Source organism: Odontesthes bonariensis, chromosome 6 (genome assembly GCF_027942865.1).
Source record: "Odontesthes bonariensis isolate fOdoBon6 chromosome 6, fOdoBon6.hap1, whole genome shotgun sequence".
Lineage (NCBI taxonomy): Eukaryota > Metazoa > Chordata > Actinopteri > Atheriniformes > Atherinopsidae > Odontesthes > Odontesthes bonariensis.
Window position 1 is genome coordinate 30,160,728 of NC_134511.1, and position 18,734 is coordinate 30,179,461.

An 18,734-nucleotide genomic window follows, 5' to 3' on the forward strand; every position below is an offset into this window, starting at 1 on the left:
CCCTCTATTCTATCCTCTCAAACCCCAGCTGGTCAAGGCGGATGGCCACACATCCAAAGTCTGGTTCTGATGGAGGTTTCTTCGTCTTCAGAGGGAAGTTTTTTCTTTCCACAGTCGCCTCATGCATGCTCAGAATAGGAGATTGGACCAAAGACAAGTTTCGGTGCAATCCGTTGGTTTCATTAGCTAGGAAATAGTCTTTGAATTTAACGAATTGGATTGGATTTGATTGGATTATGGCTACAATGAAATGTACTCTAAATGGTTTGAATTGGACAGTGTCAATGAAGTGCCTCGAGATGACTATTGTGTGATGATTATTGTGATTTGGCGCTATACAAAAAAACTGGAAAACTAATATGGCTGGTTTTTACCGTTAAAGGGTAGTTCAAACCCGTGTGGTGGAGCAAAAATAGAATATAATAAGTTCAGAACTTGTTTTAATATGGAGGTACGGTGCTGAGCACATCCTCTACAGTCAGCAGTGACAATAATAGAAGTCGGTTCATCATTAGTTGGTTCGCTCATGTGACTACTTTGCGTAAAAGCCAACTTTCCGGGAATACCGTGAACGCCTCATAAGCAGCAGTAAGAAGAGTTTGTGGGGCAACTGCAGGCAGAAGCGAAAGCGACAGGAACAAACTCACACGTTGAAGATAACATACAAAGGGAAAGAAGAAACGTTGGGGCGTCACGCTTTATTTGATGCCACACCAAACCCACAGAACGTGCACTCTTTATTTCCTGTTTCTGTAAAGCTGTCTTCAGTTGACCTTTCAATGCAGGCAGTTCAGTGACACTAACGACGCAAGATCAGCGAAAGACGCGACAGACATGGTAAGTAAATATCCGTCTCCTGGGGTAAACTACTTTTGCTACACAAACTTAACAGCTTGAGTTAATACCGATAAGAATGAAGGAAGAACGCTTTCTGAAATTGTACAGTGTCCCTTTCTAATCTGTGAGCAAAGTCCTATTAAATTGCAGGCATACGAGTCGCTTTGATTTAGAATAAGTTAAAGCTCCCTAAATAAATAGGGTTGCTGCTGCGAAGTGAGCTTAAGCTCAACAAGTGAGTGAATAACAGAGGCGAACCTTATAATATGATTATATTGTATTTGTTATCTATGAAAGATTAAATAATTTAATTTAGTCATTAACTTCCAATGTTTAACCCCCTTTATTACGTCTTAATTACAGCACAGTGATTTTATTGTGTATTCGCACAACACATGCTTTCTGTGGCCATGCTAGAGAGCCTACTGTAACATCATATAAATGTGGCCTCCCAGGGCAATGCCAGGTATATAGATGTAGGAAGGAGGGAGGGAGTGAGGGAGGAAAGAAAGGAAGCAAGGAGGGAAACTGAAATAGGCAGCAGTTCCTGTGTTGAGACGCGGCTGGTTGAATTTTAAACGCAGACTATTGTTTGGCTGCTATTTGGTGTGCCCAGAATGAGATAAGCAAGCTTTCAGGGTGTTCATAAATCAATTTACAGCAGATAAAGTGGCCACATTCACAAGCCAGCTGAGACATTGTAATAAATTAGTTACGAAACCATTATGAAGTGAGTGGAGATGTTTACTTCTAGTAGGTGGTTTCCTGTTCCTGTCACCTTCTGAGGTGCTTGATTACAGTCATGCTCGATGCATTCCTTTTCATCAGGGCAGACCTGTCCTTCATAATTTTTTATTTAGTTTCTCATAAGACGTTGCTGCTTTCCTTCTTTTTAAGGTTCACTCAGTGTTGCGAAAGTTACTTCTTATTGTTTAAAGAATATTCATTTTAGTTTTAAACACAGCAAATGTGTGTACTCTTGCTTTAATCTGTTTGAAGTACAGGTCATAGCGGGATTTGATGTGATCTGCTAAACTCAGCAAGCTACAGCAAGACTGATTCTCTGTTTATGACAAGCCGGTCTGAACTCTATCATGCAGTTGAATATACAACATAGATAGAGATGTGGTGATAGAGCTTTACATACGTAACCTCCACCAATAAAGGAGACCTCTCCACAAGCTGACACTATTTCTTTTTAAATTCGAAATAAAATGTTTGTCGCAGGCTTTGATCAAAATACCAGAGCGATACAGTACAACAGCTCCCTTTTTAACCCTGTCTTTAAATCTCTGTTGGGTAAAAATAAAAAAAATAAGCAAGTCAGTTTTCTTAATCATGTTCAATGATAATTTTCTGTTAACTGTAAAGCAAAAAAGCAAGAGAACTTTGACTTCCCACTTCTGAGGTACAGCAAATGCAGCTGTAAAGTTGAGGGTGAAGATAAAGATGAGGACGGTGGATTTATCTGCAGACCCCTGCAAATCTGAACAGTTGAATTACATATTTTCACATCGAGACGGCCCTCAAATAAAGTGACCAGACTGGGCTTTGTCATCATTTTCAATACGGCAGCCACTTTTTTTTTTACATCCCCCTATTAGCAATTGCATCTTATTGTTAATAACTCTTATAAAAGTATAAATATCCATGTGAATGCTACAGGTACATTAAGTTTAAGTCAAGAGGCACTAAATGTGACAAAAATGATGAAAAAAAAAAATGCAGAAGAAACCTCCTGCACGGAATGTCTAATATTACGTCCTGTTATGAACCAAAGCTTCACTTTAAAGTGGACATCCATAAGTTCCTTACATTTTTACCTGTACCTACATGGCTGCATTTCATAATAGCTGTGACTGGCCATGATAACTGCCCACGACACACGATAACTTCTGTTTATCCCAAAACATGAAAAGCATCACAACAGTGGCAACTCATTAGCATTATCATCCAATGCAGCACTGTGCAAGTTAAAGCAGTGCGAGTAAATACCAGCAAAAAGCCCCAAATGACAGGACAAGTTAACATAAAAATCAATGTGTGCTGATTACTTGCAGGAGAACGGTAATGGCCAGCTGGAAAGGTTGCAGGGTGACGTGGAGGAGGTGAAGGGCATCATGCTGGACAACCTGAATAAAACTGAGGAAAGAGGTGACAAACTGAGCGATCTGGATGTTCGGGCTGAAGAGCTGCTGCAAAAGGTAAGCAAGTAATCTGAGAACCCGTCCCAGTGGAAAATATAATTATCACAACGTGTTCTTTGAGAAGTCCGCTGAGAGGCAAATATGATGTGAATCACAGGAGCAAATGCTTCATAGGCATTCTGGGATTAGAATTAAGAGATGTCATATTGATTTATATAAATACTCTTTAGGTGGAGCTGGAGAGGAAAACAAATGTTTTTACATCCTGATTGTGTTTTATGGTGCTATATTTAGAAAGGTATTTCCTATTGTTTCCTAAGATGAATGAAGCGAGCTGGTCTCCCTGGGTACGACCCAGTAAGTCCAGGACATGCCACGAGGCCAATGTCCGTCCGGGGGTCGGCGTACAGGTCACATCTTTCCCACATTGCCCCACTGGCCTGTGTTACATGACACTGTCAGTTTTAGCTCCCAGGGAGCTAAAAAGAAAAAGCAAAAAGGGGGAGGGATTGAAATTCAAGCATCAGAAACTCATTTTCCCAGTTGCACATAACATGGATAAGGAGCAGGCAAACTAGGGGAGCAGATCTCGAGTTGAAGTTCAGTGCTTTAGGTGTTCTTCGGAACGAGGCCTTAAACAACCTGACGTGGCAAACGGTTTGTTCAATAGAAATGTTCGTGAAGCCATCGTTGGTGTTGTTATTGGAAGTGTTTATAAAAAGGGAGGCACCTTCAAAACATACCGGGCAGGTAATTAGATTAACCGTGGGTCTATCTCAGGTAAAAATTCAACTGATCCCATCACCTGTCGGTAGAAGCGAGGGTACATCAGACTCTTGTTGAAGCCTTTCAAGAAGGCCTCCATTATAATCATGTTCTGATATACAGTGCCTTGAAAAAGTACTCACACCCCTGGAACTTATTCAAAGGGCTCCGAAGCCCGGGATATGTTTTTATAACCTAACCCTGCTTTAAACTTCTCCACAGCTTTATCCCTGACCTGTCAGGTGCGATCCTCGGTCTTAATGATGCTGTTTGTTTACTAATGTTCTCTATCAAACCTCTGAGGCCTTCACAGAACAGCTGTATTTATATTGAGATTAAAGTGCCCACAGGTGGACTCTTTTTCCTAATTAGGTGACATCTGAAGGTAGATGTTTTTCTTTCCATTTGTGGTTGTAACGTGAGAAAATGTGGAAAAGTTCAAGGGGTACGAATGCTTTTTCAAGGCGCTCTAGCTGCTGCTACGAACAGTGCTGGTCCATCCCAGGTAAATGTCATCCTTGTACTAATCTACATGGATTTTATTATATCGACTGCTATAAATAAACTGCAACCAATAATTAAGATGATCTAACAACATTAATGTAATAATAATAATAATACATAGGTTTTATATAGCGCTTTTCCAAATGCTCAAAGACGCTTTACATAAGGAACAAACAAAAAGCATAGACAAAAAAACAAGACATTATAAACAAGAGAAAAACACTGTTACAGACTTTAGGCACATGGGGGGGGGGAGAGAGGAACATTTTATCAGGTGTTGTAGGTGATTTTGAACAGGTGGGTTTTGAGATGTACAAAGAGTAGACATCCAGTGGCCAAGTCGTAGCCATCTAGCAACATATCTCATCTGTATCAGTTGTCAGAATTGCCTGTCGAAGAGAAAACAATCAACTTTGACGTCTCAACGACCTTATTTCTTCATTTGCATTTTCTATCGGGGGAAAGCCACTCTAGGGTTTCTTATTTTTTCTTTGTTCTTTTGTCTGCCTTCAGTTTTCTTGAATTGGCTTCTTCTTTTCACTTTTGTTGACTCATACGTCATTACACAGTGGGTATGATCCTCCATTTCCCAAATGAGTACCCTCAAATTTACCAGAAAATGGTACTTTCAACCAGTGGTTCCTCCAATTTTCTCTACTTTGTTGTCATTTGAACATAATTTTTCTTTGTGCCTTTTACGGTAGTAATAAGGTCAGCTCTCTCATATTTCAGATTTCGATGGTTCATTCTAAGGCGATTTCATGCTGAATAAAACATAGTTTTTGATGATACAAAAATTTTTCACACAATATTATATCTTTCTTGCTATAACAAATAGTGTAAAGTTATATGCTATAACAAGTGCTGGAGTTTCTGTTTCAAGAAGTTCACATATTCATGTAAAATAAGATAAAGGACCACCCTTGTTTGTTTTTATATCACCTCTCTTCTGCTTCTGTGGGTTGTTTTCAACACTGGGCACTTAACCTCTTTACCTTCTTCGTTTTAATATGAACTAAACTACTAGGATGTTGAGTTCTGCCAACAGCTGCTGTAAATTAGACCTTATACAGCAGCATCCCTCTATAGATGCCTCACCAGGCAGCTGCATCTATCGCTTTTAGGAAAGAACGATCATCTAAGACTTTTCTGTTTTCTTTCATTTCCAGCAGCTGTTAAGAAGACAAAAGCTCAGATAAATATTGTGTTCGTCACCTGTTTGCACCACAGAGCAGATCCGCACAGACCACATCGCCATAAAAATGCTGATGAGTGAGGCTTTATGTTAATGTTGGTGTCTTTTCCCAGAGATCTGCTGAACTTCAGAGTGATATCTGCTGTCCCTTTTTGGTCTGTTCCACATCCATGTGATGTAAAAAGTGTGGCTCTTTGATATTAATCTCCATCCTTTGCATGTTTGCTTTTTGATCCCTCTGAAAACTGCTCAGCTGTGTATACAGAGCAGCAGGGCAGTGTGGGAACATTGTGTCCCACTTGTTGACCCATTCAACTGATCATGTGATCCTTTGTTGATATGAAGATATTTATTCTGAAGTATGAAATCAGCAGGGAAACATAGTTTCAGACTTGCCTGAAACTCTGTGATTAACTATGTCATTTTCATGGGAGAGATGTCTTTTCATCCCTTTCAGCCAGTGTGTTTTGCCACTTCAGAGTGTCCTATCTCAGCCTATGACCTTAAAAAGCACGTAAATGTCAGAAGAACACAATATAATCTTCTGACTGTGTGTTTTTCACCAGGGTAAAGCCTTTGAAAAGACTGCCAACCAGGTGAAGCAAAAGAAAAGATGGGAGAACAAGAAGATGAAAGTGGTCTTTATTGGCATTGGAGTGGTGGCAGGACTCGTCATCTTGGGACTTATAATCTTTGCCTGTGTTGGATAGTATGGACACAGAGCTCCATGGCTGTCCAGGAAAGCTACCAAGGTCCTGGATAAATGTCCAGGAAAAGAAGAGCTGCAACTATGGGACTTCAGCTTCTTGCGTTATTTATGGGTGTATCATTCCCACTCTTCACTAGTTTAAGTCTTCAGTTGATATGGTACCATTTATTGCTCAGCTGCTTCCTTTCTTTTTAAAGGCCTCTGCACAGCCCACAGTGAAAAAAACACAGAGGCTCCAACATATTTAAAAAATCTTAAAAGTGAATGTACGTTCACGGATAATAAAAAAAACTGTCTTCCCTGTTAAATCTCTCCATCAACGAGATTTGTTAAATTTTCAACCACATAAAAAGTCCTGTAACCACCCGCCTCTTAAAGCAAGTCTATAAATTAGAAATATTTCTAAGCAGACATCATCACACTCCTCCTGTTGTTGAATTTATTTCAGCGATGATTCAGTGGGTGACAGAAGAGAAAACAGATGCCCAACTTTGTAAATACCCATATAGCTTAGAATCTAAATGAATAAACAGAGGGTTTGTAACATAAAGTTTCACTTGTAAAAACAGCTGTGTAATAAAATGTGGGCTTTTTCTTTTTGTTTGATTTTTTTTTTTAAAGTTGAGAGACTTATTTCACTGTCACATCGTTTTTATTCTTAATCTTTTTAAGAGCTTAGATTAGAAAGTGCTTTAAGTTGGAACTGTTGATATGTAAGGTATGCAGGAAAAGAGATTCATTGTTTTGAATGAATCAGTCCAAAACTTGGCATGGATCTGTTAAAACCAGTCAAACCAGTAAAAGTAATCTAAAGCTATAATTGACACTGAATTTCCGAACTGAAATACTGGAAATTACTAGATAAAAGCTTCAACTAGGCATTTCAATGTGGAATTATTTACTTCTGATCACATTTCTGGTCAAACAGTGACCCCTGGTGGCTAATTATTTTACTTCGGGTAAAAACTGAGGCAAGAAGCAGAGGGCAACAAGTCTTAGCTTGTGGTGTCACATATACACATAAGATAATAATCATGTTTACCATGGATCATAATCAGAACTGTCAGTCTCTGCTGCCCAAAACGAACCTTGATGATCTCTGAGTCACAAAGATTCCTGCAAAGCTGTGCTACCTTCAAACTCTCGTGGATAATTCCAACATTATCCAGGGACTGTGTTGCAGAGCCAGACAACAATGATGTCCAGTTAAAGTGACACTCATAGGGATTTATCTTGTTTACATATTTGACATTGCTGTCTCTGTGGAGATAAAGTGTGCCTTTTTTTTAAAATGCTTTTGGAAATTGTGAAGTATACAATGTGCTGTGTGTCTGCAGAAAATTGAATGTTTGTGTCATATGTTTTATGTTGAAACAGTATGTGAAACCTGCAGGTGGTGGGCCAAACAGCTAAAGTAGAGACACGGTTCACACAGATAACAAAAAGAATCATATCTTCTTACTTGTATCTGGTTTGTCTTTGTAAATGGGTTTGTTGGACCTTTAAATGCCTTTCTTTCACATTTCTGCTGCTATGTCAGTACAATGGCACCTATTGCATAAAGGAATGCTGGGGGGAATTTAAAAAACTGCATGTATAGCTCAAAATGAAATAGAAATAAATAAATTCTTTCTATGACAATCTTTGCCTGGTTTATCCAGAGAGTTTTCAGACAATAGCTTTTATTTCCATCAACACAGTGCTTTATGGCATATTGGTAATTACATGCCAGGGGATTGAACTAAGTATGTTTAACCTGTTTTGTGGGACAGACAGCTGATTTCTTCACCAAATCCAAACTTGAACAAACTTACTTTAAAAAACAAAACAAAAAAACAGAAACAATGTTTTTTATATGCAATACATAAGGACACAACCATCTATTTTAAACTAGTGATTTGAAGAATAAAGCAAGTATAAAACTATATTTACATTATTTTCTTGGAGTGAAACATAAATCACTGTACACTTTGCATACTCCCAAATCTATGGTTGTGATTTCAAATCCACAAATGGGTTGCTTTGAGTAAAGCTTGCAACATTAGATCTATTATAGCTCTTAAAAAGAAAAAGAAATCACTAAATAAAACATGTGATGTACCATAAATAAATGGCAATGTTTTTTCTTTATTTGCTTTACAATATAGTATGAAAAATCTACTGAGATGAGCGTAATCGTCAAATAATGATGTAATAATGATTTGAATCCCTTTATTGCTGTAAAATGAACATTTATGCGGTGAAACATTGAGAACAAAACGATTTCCGAACAATAAAGCCAAGATTTAAGAATCTTGTAACCTTAAAAACACAGCTACATTTTTAAATGGATAATGCGGTACAGATCACAAAACGGTTTTAGTAAACATATTCTTATAAAGTTGATGATAAAAACACAGACTGCCTTGGCAAAACTAAAACAATGTTGTAAAAATTGGTTAAATCTGTGGGGAATCGGATCTATGTGAATGGGATTACGCAGAACACCGTATTACGTAACTGTTTTGACCCGGAAGTGTTTGGAGAAGTCCTTCCTGCAACAGGACCGGCATTATGGCAGCGGACACGCAGGTTTGTGTGGTTGAACATTTAATAGTATGCCAACCGCTTTGAGAATGACTGTTATGTATAATGGAGACCAAATTCGTGATATCTTGGGTGTCGCTTTTCTAGATATGTCGGCGTTTGTTGGCGACCATCGAGAAATTTGGGAATAAATTAGCAACGGCTAACAAGCATGCTAGCGGAGTGCTACGTAGCCCGAACAGTGTGACTCGATGAGTCTGAGCTGCTGTGCTAACGACTATCAGCATATGCTGGCCAAAGCACTGCTCATTAACTATCTCGTCTGGCGTTATTACTTTATGTCGTCAACTTTTGCTGGTCTCAGTTTTCAAAGTTGTGCAGCAAAGCATCTTTTGTGTTGAGTTAACACAGTCACGCCCTCCATAAGTGGTGACTTGCTACTCAGCTTAGTGATAGGCTAAGTTTTTACATTACCCTATTAAAGATTTATTAGTCAGTGACTGATACCTTGCAAACTACCCCTTTATCTTCTGTAGTTGTACAGGTTTATGAATAGAAAAGAAAACTACCACCCTGTCTCAACATTGATTTGCATAATAATATTGCCATATAAGTAGAGCTTTGACTCCTCGTTAATTTTTAATTTAAGTATTAAAAAGCTCAAATCTAGAGTATTTTGTGTAAGTCTTGAGCTACCACTTATTTGTGTGTATATATATATATATATGAAATTTCAAGCAAAATGGGAAATATATGATGAAGTTGATCAAAACATGTGTAAACAGAAATAGAAATGCAGTATTTTGTGCAAAAACTGTATATTTCTTGTCACAGCCAGGACTCACGAAGAGCCAAGATGTTGAAGGCTCCAATCAGAAAACAGTTAGTTTTTGATATCCGCTATCCAGATGTCCTCTGGTTATTGGATTATCCTCCAACCAGATAAAAAAGACCACTTACAGTCCTGATCCAGCCCTCATTTCTTTACATATTTCCTGTAAAACAGGAAACAGTTGCAGTGATTATTTTTTTTTTAAAACTTGGTCAAATTTAAATGTTTGTACAGTTATAACAGTTATAACCAGCTTGAAAGTGGATATTTGGTCTGAGCACCTTTATTCTCCAACACAGCCTGAACCCTCTTAGACAAGCTTTCTGTCATTTCTTTAAGGAGTCTTCAGGAATAGTTCTCCAGGCTTCTTGAAGGACATCCCAAAGCTCTTCTTTGGATGTTGGCTACCTTTTGTTCCATTCTCTGTCAACATGATCCCACACTGCTTCAATAATGTTGAGGTCCGGGCTCTGGGGAGGATTCATCCCTCCATAAGACCTGTTGCCACTGATTTTCAGTCCACTTCCTGACACACTGCACACCATGCAAGTTTTCAGTCTATGGCTCTTTGAGAATCACCTTGTGGTGCAAAGATACTGTTTCGTTTGATAAAGTGGATTATTTTTGGGAATTTCATAGACCTAACAAAAAAACAATCTGAGTGAGAAAGTGCCAAAAGATCTAAAATATATTGATAAAATAGTTTTTGTTAAGCCTTCAGTCACGTGTAGACACAAGTTTGTTTCATCCCTTGAGTTAGATGCCTTTTTTATGCTTGAATGATTCATAGGTCAGTGTTGAGTGGCTTAACACACACACATAGGGATGGGAATTGATAAGATTTTTACGATTCCATTTTCGATTCGGTTCTTTATCGGTTCCCTTATCGATTCTCATTTGGAGAAAAAGGACAACAAACTGGTCGATTAGCATCAACTTTGTTTAGTTTAGAAGTAACACGAGTCATGACCTTACAAACCCAACAACGGTGAGGTCCACATTCGTCTATCATGGCCTGGGTAATTTAACTCTTCCCTGCTCTGGTGAAAGGAGAAGCTGGAGGTAGACGTGAACTGGGGGTAGTACCACCAGCCTCTGGCTCTGAGCCAGTCAGGCTCTGTCTCTCATGATTTCATCTAAATGTAATGCATGAGAAGGCATTAATTTAACCTTAACCGTTACTAATAGTAGGTTTTACAATGAGGCAAATGGCGCTAACATGATAGGCAGTGTTTGTTAGTTAGTTAGTTACCTGCAGTGTTAGCCGAGGACATGCTAACGTTGCTGCCGCTGGGTTCAGATTCACCAACGTTGAATCCGGAGCAGATCGAAAACGCGACATTCATTCATAGTTATTGCATGTTGGTAGTATTTACCCCCTTTGGTGAAATATTCACTTTGCAAGATGCCCTGTTGTTGTCTTTTTTAGGGATGTGTAATCAAACTTTCGAGCGTTTGTACCGCTTGGGCGCCATGTTTACTGTTGACTGCTGGCTGCACTGGACTCGCAACGTTGCGTGGTGACGTCATTCGCGCCCACTGGAATCGATAAGGGAATCGTTTGCAAAATCGCCAAACGATTCCAAGGAATTGAAACACTGGACACCGGTTCTCAACAAGAACCGGTTCTCGATTCCCATCCCTACACACACATGCCCCTAAAACTGGTTAATGTCAAAAGAAAAACTATTGCTAAAGGACACTTTAAAAGAGTACAAGAAATAAAGGATGGAGACTTTTACACAGAACTGCAAACCTCCTTTTCCTGTCTCACATGATCAGAAACTGAATGTACTTTGGTGCTAAACAGCACATTGACAACATCACAGCTTTTATTACCTCAATAAAACAATTTATTTGACAATTTATTTATTTATTCTGGATTTGACTTTTGCTGCAGGTTTCAGACACGCTGAAGAAATTTGCTGTGAAAGTGACTACAGCCAGCATCAAAGAGCGCAAGGAGATATTTGGAGACTTGAAACGGTGTCTAAAGAGTAAAGGTGAGGGACTTTGTGTAATTTGAATTTCTGCAGTGCTGGTTTAAAGTGTGGTTCTAACTTTTTGAATGTTTGGTTGCAGAGCTACCCGAGCCTGCTGTGAAAGGACTTTGCAAGCTGTTCTGTCTCACCCCGCACAGATATCGGTGGGTTCTTTTTGTCGATTGGGAAAACACAACCACACATAAAGAAACGTTTCCGCCTTTGGTGTTTTTTTTTACGTGAGTGTGTCCGCTTCTCAGGGATGCTGCATCGCGCCGAGAGCTCCTCTCCGTCATAGGCCAGCTGGCTGAGAGTCAGCCTGACGTCCTGGTAACCAGCCTCCTGCATTGCCTTCTGAACAGTGGAGTCATCAGCAAAAATGGCGAGCCCAGGTACTCCTCTGGACCTTGTGTTGCTGGTTTGCAGTTTTGAAACTTGATTTGAAACTTGATTCCAGCAGCTACAGCATCACAGAATAGAAATGATGCATCTATAATGATATCAGTGTTTCCCGCAGGAAATTGCTTAGTCAAGGTGGTGAGTCGTCGGCCGGGACCAGGGGTTCTGCGCGGATAGCGTTCCGTCGGGTGGCGGGCGGGCGGGCGGGGGGCGGGGGGGGGGGGGTTGTACTTGGAATGGGACAGGGGCTGTTAGAGCAATAACGAAGCTGTTTAAGAGCAGTAACACTTTTTTTATTTACATTATTAACTATTTACATTAACAACCAGTAGGTGTCGCAATTCATTGTTATCAATGCTGTCTTTTAATGTCTGAGCCTGGCAAAGCATTATTACTTCGGTTTAAAAAAAATAAAATAATAATAATAATAATTTTATTTATTTAATTTTTTTGGAACGTTGGCAAGGCGGCAGTGCGAGTTTGCTAAGGCGGCCGCCTTGACTATAATGCGCTGCGGGAAACACTGGATATGAGTGCAGCAACTGAGCAAATTGAAGAATATGATTTTGTCAAGAATGCTGTAATCCTGCTAGCTTCTGTCGTTTTATTTGCAGTGAAAGCACAGGCTCTGCCGCCTTTATCGGCTTGTCCTGGACCTGCCTTTTGGTCCACAGAGTCTTTTCTGCCCCAGAGAAAAGGGAGGGACCCATCTGGAAGAAAATGGTCAGTGCATGAGCTTTTTTTTTCTATTTAAAATTGAAGTGACAGATTTACGATTCAGACGTTGTCACTTCTTAGGTATGAAATGTTGGTGTCTGAGTTCCTGCTGAAATGGCTTATGGAGCTAACAAATCTGAATAAGATCATTGTGATAGACTGGAAGTTGGTGTCAACTATTTGATCTGCTCCCCTCTCCTTCAGGTGGAGGTACAGAGCCTTCTTGTCGCCGAGGTGGTGGGAGGAGCCAAGACCACGGCTAAGAAATCAAGCCTCAAGAATCTCAGTCACCACTGGGTGGAAGTGAGTACGAATGACACTCACAGTTAAAGGTCCTGAGAGGTTGGAACCTGATTAGGAGACTAAATGGCTGTTCTTGTTTCCTTTTCCGTTTTGATTTGCTTGATTAAAAATCGCCAAACAAATGAAAGAGGTGCAAAGGTCAACAAGCAGGCCGGGGGGCATCTTGCCCAAATGCTGTTGTAGTTTGTTGCAGTGGGTTTGTTTTAACAAGGGTAATTCCTCTCAGATGAACCAGTTAAATCTATTCTCACTACTCAGTGTGTTTACCCTTAGTGCTCTGGGGGCTCTGCTGCGTTAAGAACATGTCAGTTTATTACAACTACCTCCCAACAAGAACATGAAATCACGGCATGTAGCTGTATCCTGTTGGCTGGGTTGGACCACAGTTTCTGATAATCACGTGTTTCTGAGATAAATAGCCTAGTTGATTATTTTTGAGTGGACCGGGAGGGCTTCAGCGCCACAAAGCGAGATTTGGAGTGGGCTTCAAGCTGTCTTGCTCTAAGTAAAAATTTATCCCACTTCCAATCCAATCCAACTATTTATTAAGCACATCTAAAACATCAGAGTTGACCCGAAGTGCAGAACAGTCAATTATAAATTTAAAAACGTACATAAAACACTAAAAGCAAACATGAAATAGCAGAGTAAACTAAACAACCACATTGTTGTAAAAGGTAAAGAAAACTCATTTTAAAAGAGAATGAGCCTGCCTAACATCTAAAGGCAACTTGTTCCAAAGTTTGGGAGCTATTATTGCAAAAGCCTGATCGCCTCGAAGCTTCAACCTATGAAGCATATTGCTGAAGCAGGTCTACTATATTTTTGTTCTTTTAAGAGTTTGCTGTCAGCTTCAGAGCCTCCTTGTGATAAGTGAGAGTCGGTAAACGTGTGTTTTTTGTAAAGAAAGCGTGAGCTGTACCCACTCTTGGAGCCCTGAGTGGAGCGAAAACGAGATATTGTGTTCCCATCAATGATAATCAGAGCCAGAGCTGATAGATACCCTCAAGTTCTTCAGGGTCATTTTAAGCGGGACTGAATGATAATTAGACTTTCTCATCGCTCTCAAAAGCCAGCCGTGAGTGGGTTTTAGAGGATGTGGACATCATTTTGAAAGTGTTTCTAACTCGTCGACATTGGCCATCTCACACACATAAGGCATAAGTTGAGATAAACTAAAGAGCAGGATCTGTTGCACACATAAAATAGCAGTATAGTCATGATGTTTTCACACTAGGGCTGGGTATCGTGGCCAATTTCCTAAATCGATTTGATTTTGATTCATAAGGTCCTGAATCGATTAATCACGATTCAATTCAATCTGCTCTTAAATAATGAAAATGGCTCAACTGTTTTACAAAATACTAATGTATTTTATTTTATCTATTATTTTCACCATAAACAACAGGTTTTAAGTGCAAACTTGTGAATTGGACATTTCAGCTGTAAACTTCAGCTGTGAACACAACCGTCTCAAAAGTGTCATTTTAAAACTATAAAGGAATTGCAAGGGAAAGTGTACTTGAACTACAACATTCCATCACTGCAACTTGCATTAAGGCATTGTTTCTTAATGTGCAAAAATGATAATAATAATAATGGTAACAAAACTAAAAGTAAACTTAAACGATCTAAAGTCAAGTCCTGTTATTGTGACTTTTTTTCTCACTTGGTAATTGTGAGATTCTTGTGCAGGAAAAGGAGCTCATTGACATGATCTGGGGTTAGGCAGCTCTTTTTTGCAGTGACAATATCACCTGCAGTTGAAAACACCCTCTGCGATTCAATACCGGTCCCTGGGACACAAAGGTATCGCTGCGCCAGGCGAGCCAACAGTGGATACGCACTTATCAGTCAGATGTTTACGTTGCACCATAACGTAGCGTGGATCGAGCACACGAACAAAGTGCTTGAAGCCTTCGTTTTCTACTACCGAGTACGGGCGTAAACCTTTGCAGACAAAAGTTGCGATGGCCTCTGTTATCTTTATGGCCCGCGGAGAATCGGCTGGTAATGTTAGTGATTCCCTCGGTTTCTTTAGTTTTGCCCCGGACGGCTTGTTGGCGGAAGCTAATGTTAGCGTAGTGTGATACCTTGTCAAGTGGTTTCTGAGGTTTGTAGTATTTCGACAATAACTGACCTCCGCTTGGCAGATCTTGCAAACCACTTTGGTTTTATCCAGCTCTTTGTCCTTTGTTGTTTTAAATCCGAAATGGTTCCAGACCTCAGACTTAAGTCGGGGCGCTTGGTGAGCGGAGTTTTACCTGCGTCGGCCATCTTGCAAGCTTGTGCGCTTGAATGACAAGCGGACGTAAACGCGCCACTGTTGCATCACGCACAAGATACTGGGGTTAACTTCATGAAAAAAAAAAATAAATAAATAATCGATCTCATGCCCTACAAATCGATTTTGTAAAATTTAAAATGAAATCGATCCAAAATCGATTGAATCGATTTTTTTTTTTTTTTTTTTTTTACCCAGCCCTATTTTACTAAACATCGACAAAAAGACTGTCTGGAGCAATGCCTGTTGCCTGAGAGGAGGGAAATGTCTTAATACTTGCAACCACACATCCTTCATTTTGGATTTTGATCTGGGAAACAAGTGTCGTTCACACGGGGAGGCTGAATTGGCCTGACATTTAATTTGTCTCTTCCAGAAACCGGAACTGGTTGATCACTACATCAGCACTCTGTTGACTTTGGAACAGAGCCCCACTACTCTGGCCATGTTGGGGGTGTGTTTAGATTTCTGCACTGCTCAGAAAGACAAAGCTATAATAGAAAAGCACAAGGTGAGTGACTTGTTTTTAATGGTTCTGTTCAGTATTGTCCCAAAAGGGCCATTAGATGTACAATATAGCATCGGGATTGGCTCAAAATGAACATGCTAAATTTTTATTATTTTTTTTAAAAGATTGGTATTTTATGTCTTCATTGTGGAAGGCACATGTTAAGATTAAGATCCGATTTATTGGTCATGCATACATGCATACACACGAAATTTGTCCTCCGCTTTTAACCCATCCAGGTTGGCACCTGTTGACACACACACGGTCACACACTCAGAGACAGATGCCAACCTGGAGCGGTGGGCAGCCATTCAGCGCCCGGGGAGCATGGGGGTATGGTGCCTTGCTCAAGGGCACCTCAGCCAAGGAGGTGGACTGACATCCCTCCAGCTATCAGTTCCACCAATCTTTTTTTGAGTGGCGAGAGTGGGAATCGAACCGCCAACCTTCCGGCCGCCCCCATGTTCAGAAATATCTTTGTGTCACATTCGTCTCATCAATAAATGCCAGCGTAGGTTATATAAAAAAAAAACAACACTTATAAAGCAGTATACAGATCAAGTATGGTGTTTTGATATGCTAAATATTTTAAATTATGATTGCATGTTTTGGAGTGGAGGACAGTTGATGATTGGATCATTTCAGTGATTTAATGAGCCATATTTTAGGATAAGTAATAAGTATAAGTATAGATCAATGTATGAAAATATGTATATGGAAAGAACAGAGTGCTGTATATTAAATGGGTACATTTATGTATAGATTGTGTATCTGTATGCATTCTAATGTATAGATCAGGGTCGGCAACCCGCGGCTCCGCTTTCATCCTTATGCTGCGGCTCCACGTGGCTTCGGAAAATAGATTAAAAAGTAATACCAATTCCAATTGAAGTGTATTTTATTTGTTGGTTCGTTTTTTTATTGTAGTTCTGAATTGGAAGATTATTGTGATCTTGAAATAATAAAATAAAATAATATTTTTATTATTTTTTGTCGCTCAAAATATGCGTCACACTCGCCGAAACGCTGTGCATTTATCAAGACTTTTAACCCCAGGTAGGCCAAGTATGGAGAAATGTAAGAAAAGAAAAATATCTGAAGAAAATAGAACATTTAATGATGCCTGGGCAGATTAATTTGCATTTACCTCTGACTAGAGTGATTTACCAGTATGCCTAATTTGTGGTGAGAAAGAAACCTTCAACTCGGCTATTTTTCTTTTATTATTATTTTTTTAAGAGTTCAAAATTATCCATTACATAAATAAAATTTCCTTTTCTCTGTAGCACTTCATGGATTTCATAAGCAACAAACTATAGTTGTTTGTACAAAGCGTAACAGTTAAAAAAACAAGATGTCAAAAAGTATTTGTGGCTCCCAGTGTTTTCTTTTCCGTGGAAAACGGGTCCAAATGGCTCTTTGAGTGTTAAAGGTTGCCGACCCCTGGTATAGACGAATAGATATAAATGAGTTGAATATTCCTTTACAAATATAAAATGAGGAGACGTCGGTCTTGGAGTCTGACGTTATTTGTTTATTATGTTGATATGATGGCTTCCACGAGCACAACTCCACTTCTGTTGTTTTTCAGAGCGCCATGTTGGACCTTTACATAAAATCCGTTCTAATGAGCAAGACGAAGCCACAGCAGCACATTTTGGATAAAAGCGGCTCGTTGTTGCGTCACGTGACTCACTCTGAGTTCAAGGAGCTGCTGCTGCCTGCCCTGCAGAAGACGATGCTCCGCAGTCCAGAGAACGCCATGCAAAGTGAGACGCCTTAACTGTTGTGTGATAACCTTTAATTTGACCCGTTTTAAGCTCGTGCAGTTGGCTAAGCTGCTGTGTTATGCCTTTGCAGCCATTTCCTGCCTGCTGTCTGCCGTAACTCTGGATCTGAGTCAGTATGCCATGGATGTCGGAAAGGCCATAGCAAGTAAGGCGTTAATTGATACTCAGCTGCGTGCTTGAGCACATGGGGAGTGATGCGTATTTAATTATGGTTCTGCCCATGTTTCAGGCCAGCTGAAAGCTAATAATGCCCAGCTGATGGAGGAAGCTGTCCAGGCCATGCAGAACCTAGCCCAGCAGTGCAGTGATCCAAGTGCTGTGCAGGATGTTGTCACACACCTCTTCAAGATCCTTGGAGGTGAACTAATTCTTTGCCCATCAGAGTGGGATAAATGTCTAACATGAAGACCTGATTTTATTGTTATTTTTTCCTTCTGGTTGCAGGATCTGAGGGAAAGCTCACAGTTGTTGCCCAAAAGATGAGTGTGTTGTCAGGTGAGTGGCGTTCAAACACACTGACCAACCATGAGATGGAGCGCTCTTGAATGAATTAACATGTATTTTTAAAATTTTCACCAAAGGGATTTCCAGCTGCAGCCATCACGCCGTGTCAGGAACCTCCAGCCAGACTCTGAGCTCTGCGGTCACTGTGATGTTCATTCCATATTTACAACAAGAAGGTATCACTGCTCTGGTTTCTCTTCCTTCACACTCTGTCTGAAGGTCATAAATCGGTAATGTTTCGGTCTTTAACTTTTGTTTTGTTTTGTTAGTTCACGAGGGAACCTTGGTGCACGCCGTGTCTGTGCTCTCGCAGTGGAGCAGTCGCCTCACAGTTGAAATGCCCACCGCTCTGCTGGATTGGTTGAAAAAAGCTTTCACCCTCAAGACCTCCACCTCTCTGGTTCGACACGCCTACCTACAGGCCATGCTGGGAGCCTTTAGAGGTCTGTCCCACTGAGGGAATTACACTGTAGTACATGTATTGAAGTCAAACTTCTCATCTCCTCTCATCTTGTTGCCTGTGTGTTTAGGTGACACTCTGGCCCAAGCCTCAAACCTTGTTCCCTTGCTCCTCCAATCGGTTGAGAAAGCTGCTGCGCAGAACTCCCAGCATGCTTTGCTTGCGGAGGGCGTGGCAGCGTCTGTTCTTCTAAGTCGACTGGCTCTGCTGGACACACAAACTGGTGAGGCTTTTGCTTCACTTGTGGAGCCTCAAAGATGACTCGGAGCAAA

General features: G+C 40.2%; 2 protein-coding genes across 2 annotated transcripts in view; both read left to right on the top strand.

Moving 5' to 3' along the window:
- The first annotated feature begins 576 nt into the window (after window positions 1-576).
- On the top strand, window positions 577-7,798 carry vamp5 (vesicle-associated membrane protein 5). Its single transcript, XM_075468219.1, has 3 exons — window positions 577-837; window positions 2,898-3,041; window positions 6,015-7,798. The coding sequence occupies exons 1-3, from the start codon at window positions 835-837 to the stop codon at window positions 6,156-6,158; spliced, it is 291 nt and encodes a 96-aa protein (XP_075324334.1). The 5' UTR covers window positions 577-834; the 3' UTR covers window positions 6,159-7,798.
- An 876-nt stretch (window positions 7,799-8,674) lies between these two features.
- gcn1 (GCN1 activator of EIF2AK4) overlaps window positions 8,675-18,734 on the top strand; it is a 33,472-nt gene continuing 23,412 nt past the window's right edge. Inside the window, exons 1-14 of the mRNA XM_075468220.1 lie at window positions 8,675-8,728; window positions 11,416-11,518; window positions 11,598-11,661; window positions 11,758-11,889; window positions 12,511-12,619; window positions 12,818-12,916; window positions 15,577-15,711; window positions 17,300-17,477; window positions 17,569-17,643; window positions 17,728-17,856; window positions 17,943-17,993; window positions 18,080-18,178; window positions 18,272-18,445; window positions 18,533-18,685. Of these exons, the coding sequence (XP_075324335.1) occupies window positions 8,711-8,728; window positions 11,416-11,518; window positions 11,598-11,661; window positions 11,758-11,889; window positions 12,511-12,619; window positions 12,818-12,916; window positions 15,577-15,711; window positions 17,300-17,477; window positions 17,569-17,643; window positions 17,728-17,856; window positions 17,943-17,993; window positions 18,080-18,178; window positions 18,272-18,445; window positions 18,533-18,685 (1,519 nt within the window). The 5' untranslated portion in view covers window positions 8,675-8,710. The remainder of the gene's footprint in view (window positions 8,729-11,415; window positions 11,519-11,597; window positions 11,662-11,757; window positions 11,890-12,510; window positions 12,620-12,817; window positions 12,917-15,576; window positions 15,712-17,299; window positions 17,478-17,568; window positions 17,644-17,727; window positions 17,857-17,942; window positions 17,994-18,079; window positions 18,179-18,271; window positions 18,446-18,532; window positions 18,686-18,734) is intronic.

Coding starts and splice junctions, on each gene's coding strand:
- vamp5 (XM_075468219.1), top strand. Junction 3,042..6,014: donor CTGAAGAGCTGCTGCAAAAG/GTAAGCAAGTAA, acceptor GTTTTTCACCAG/GGTAAAGCCTTTGAAAAGAC.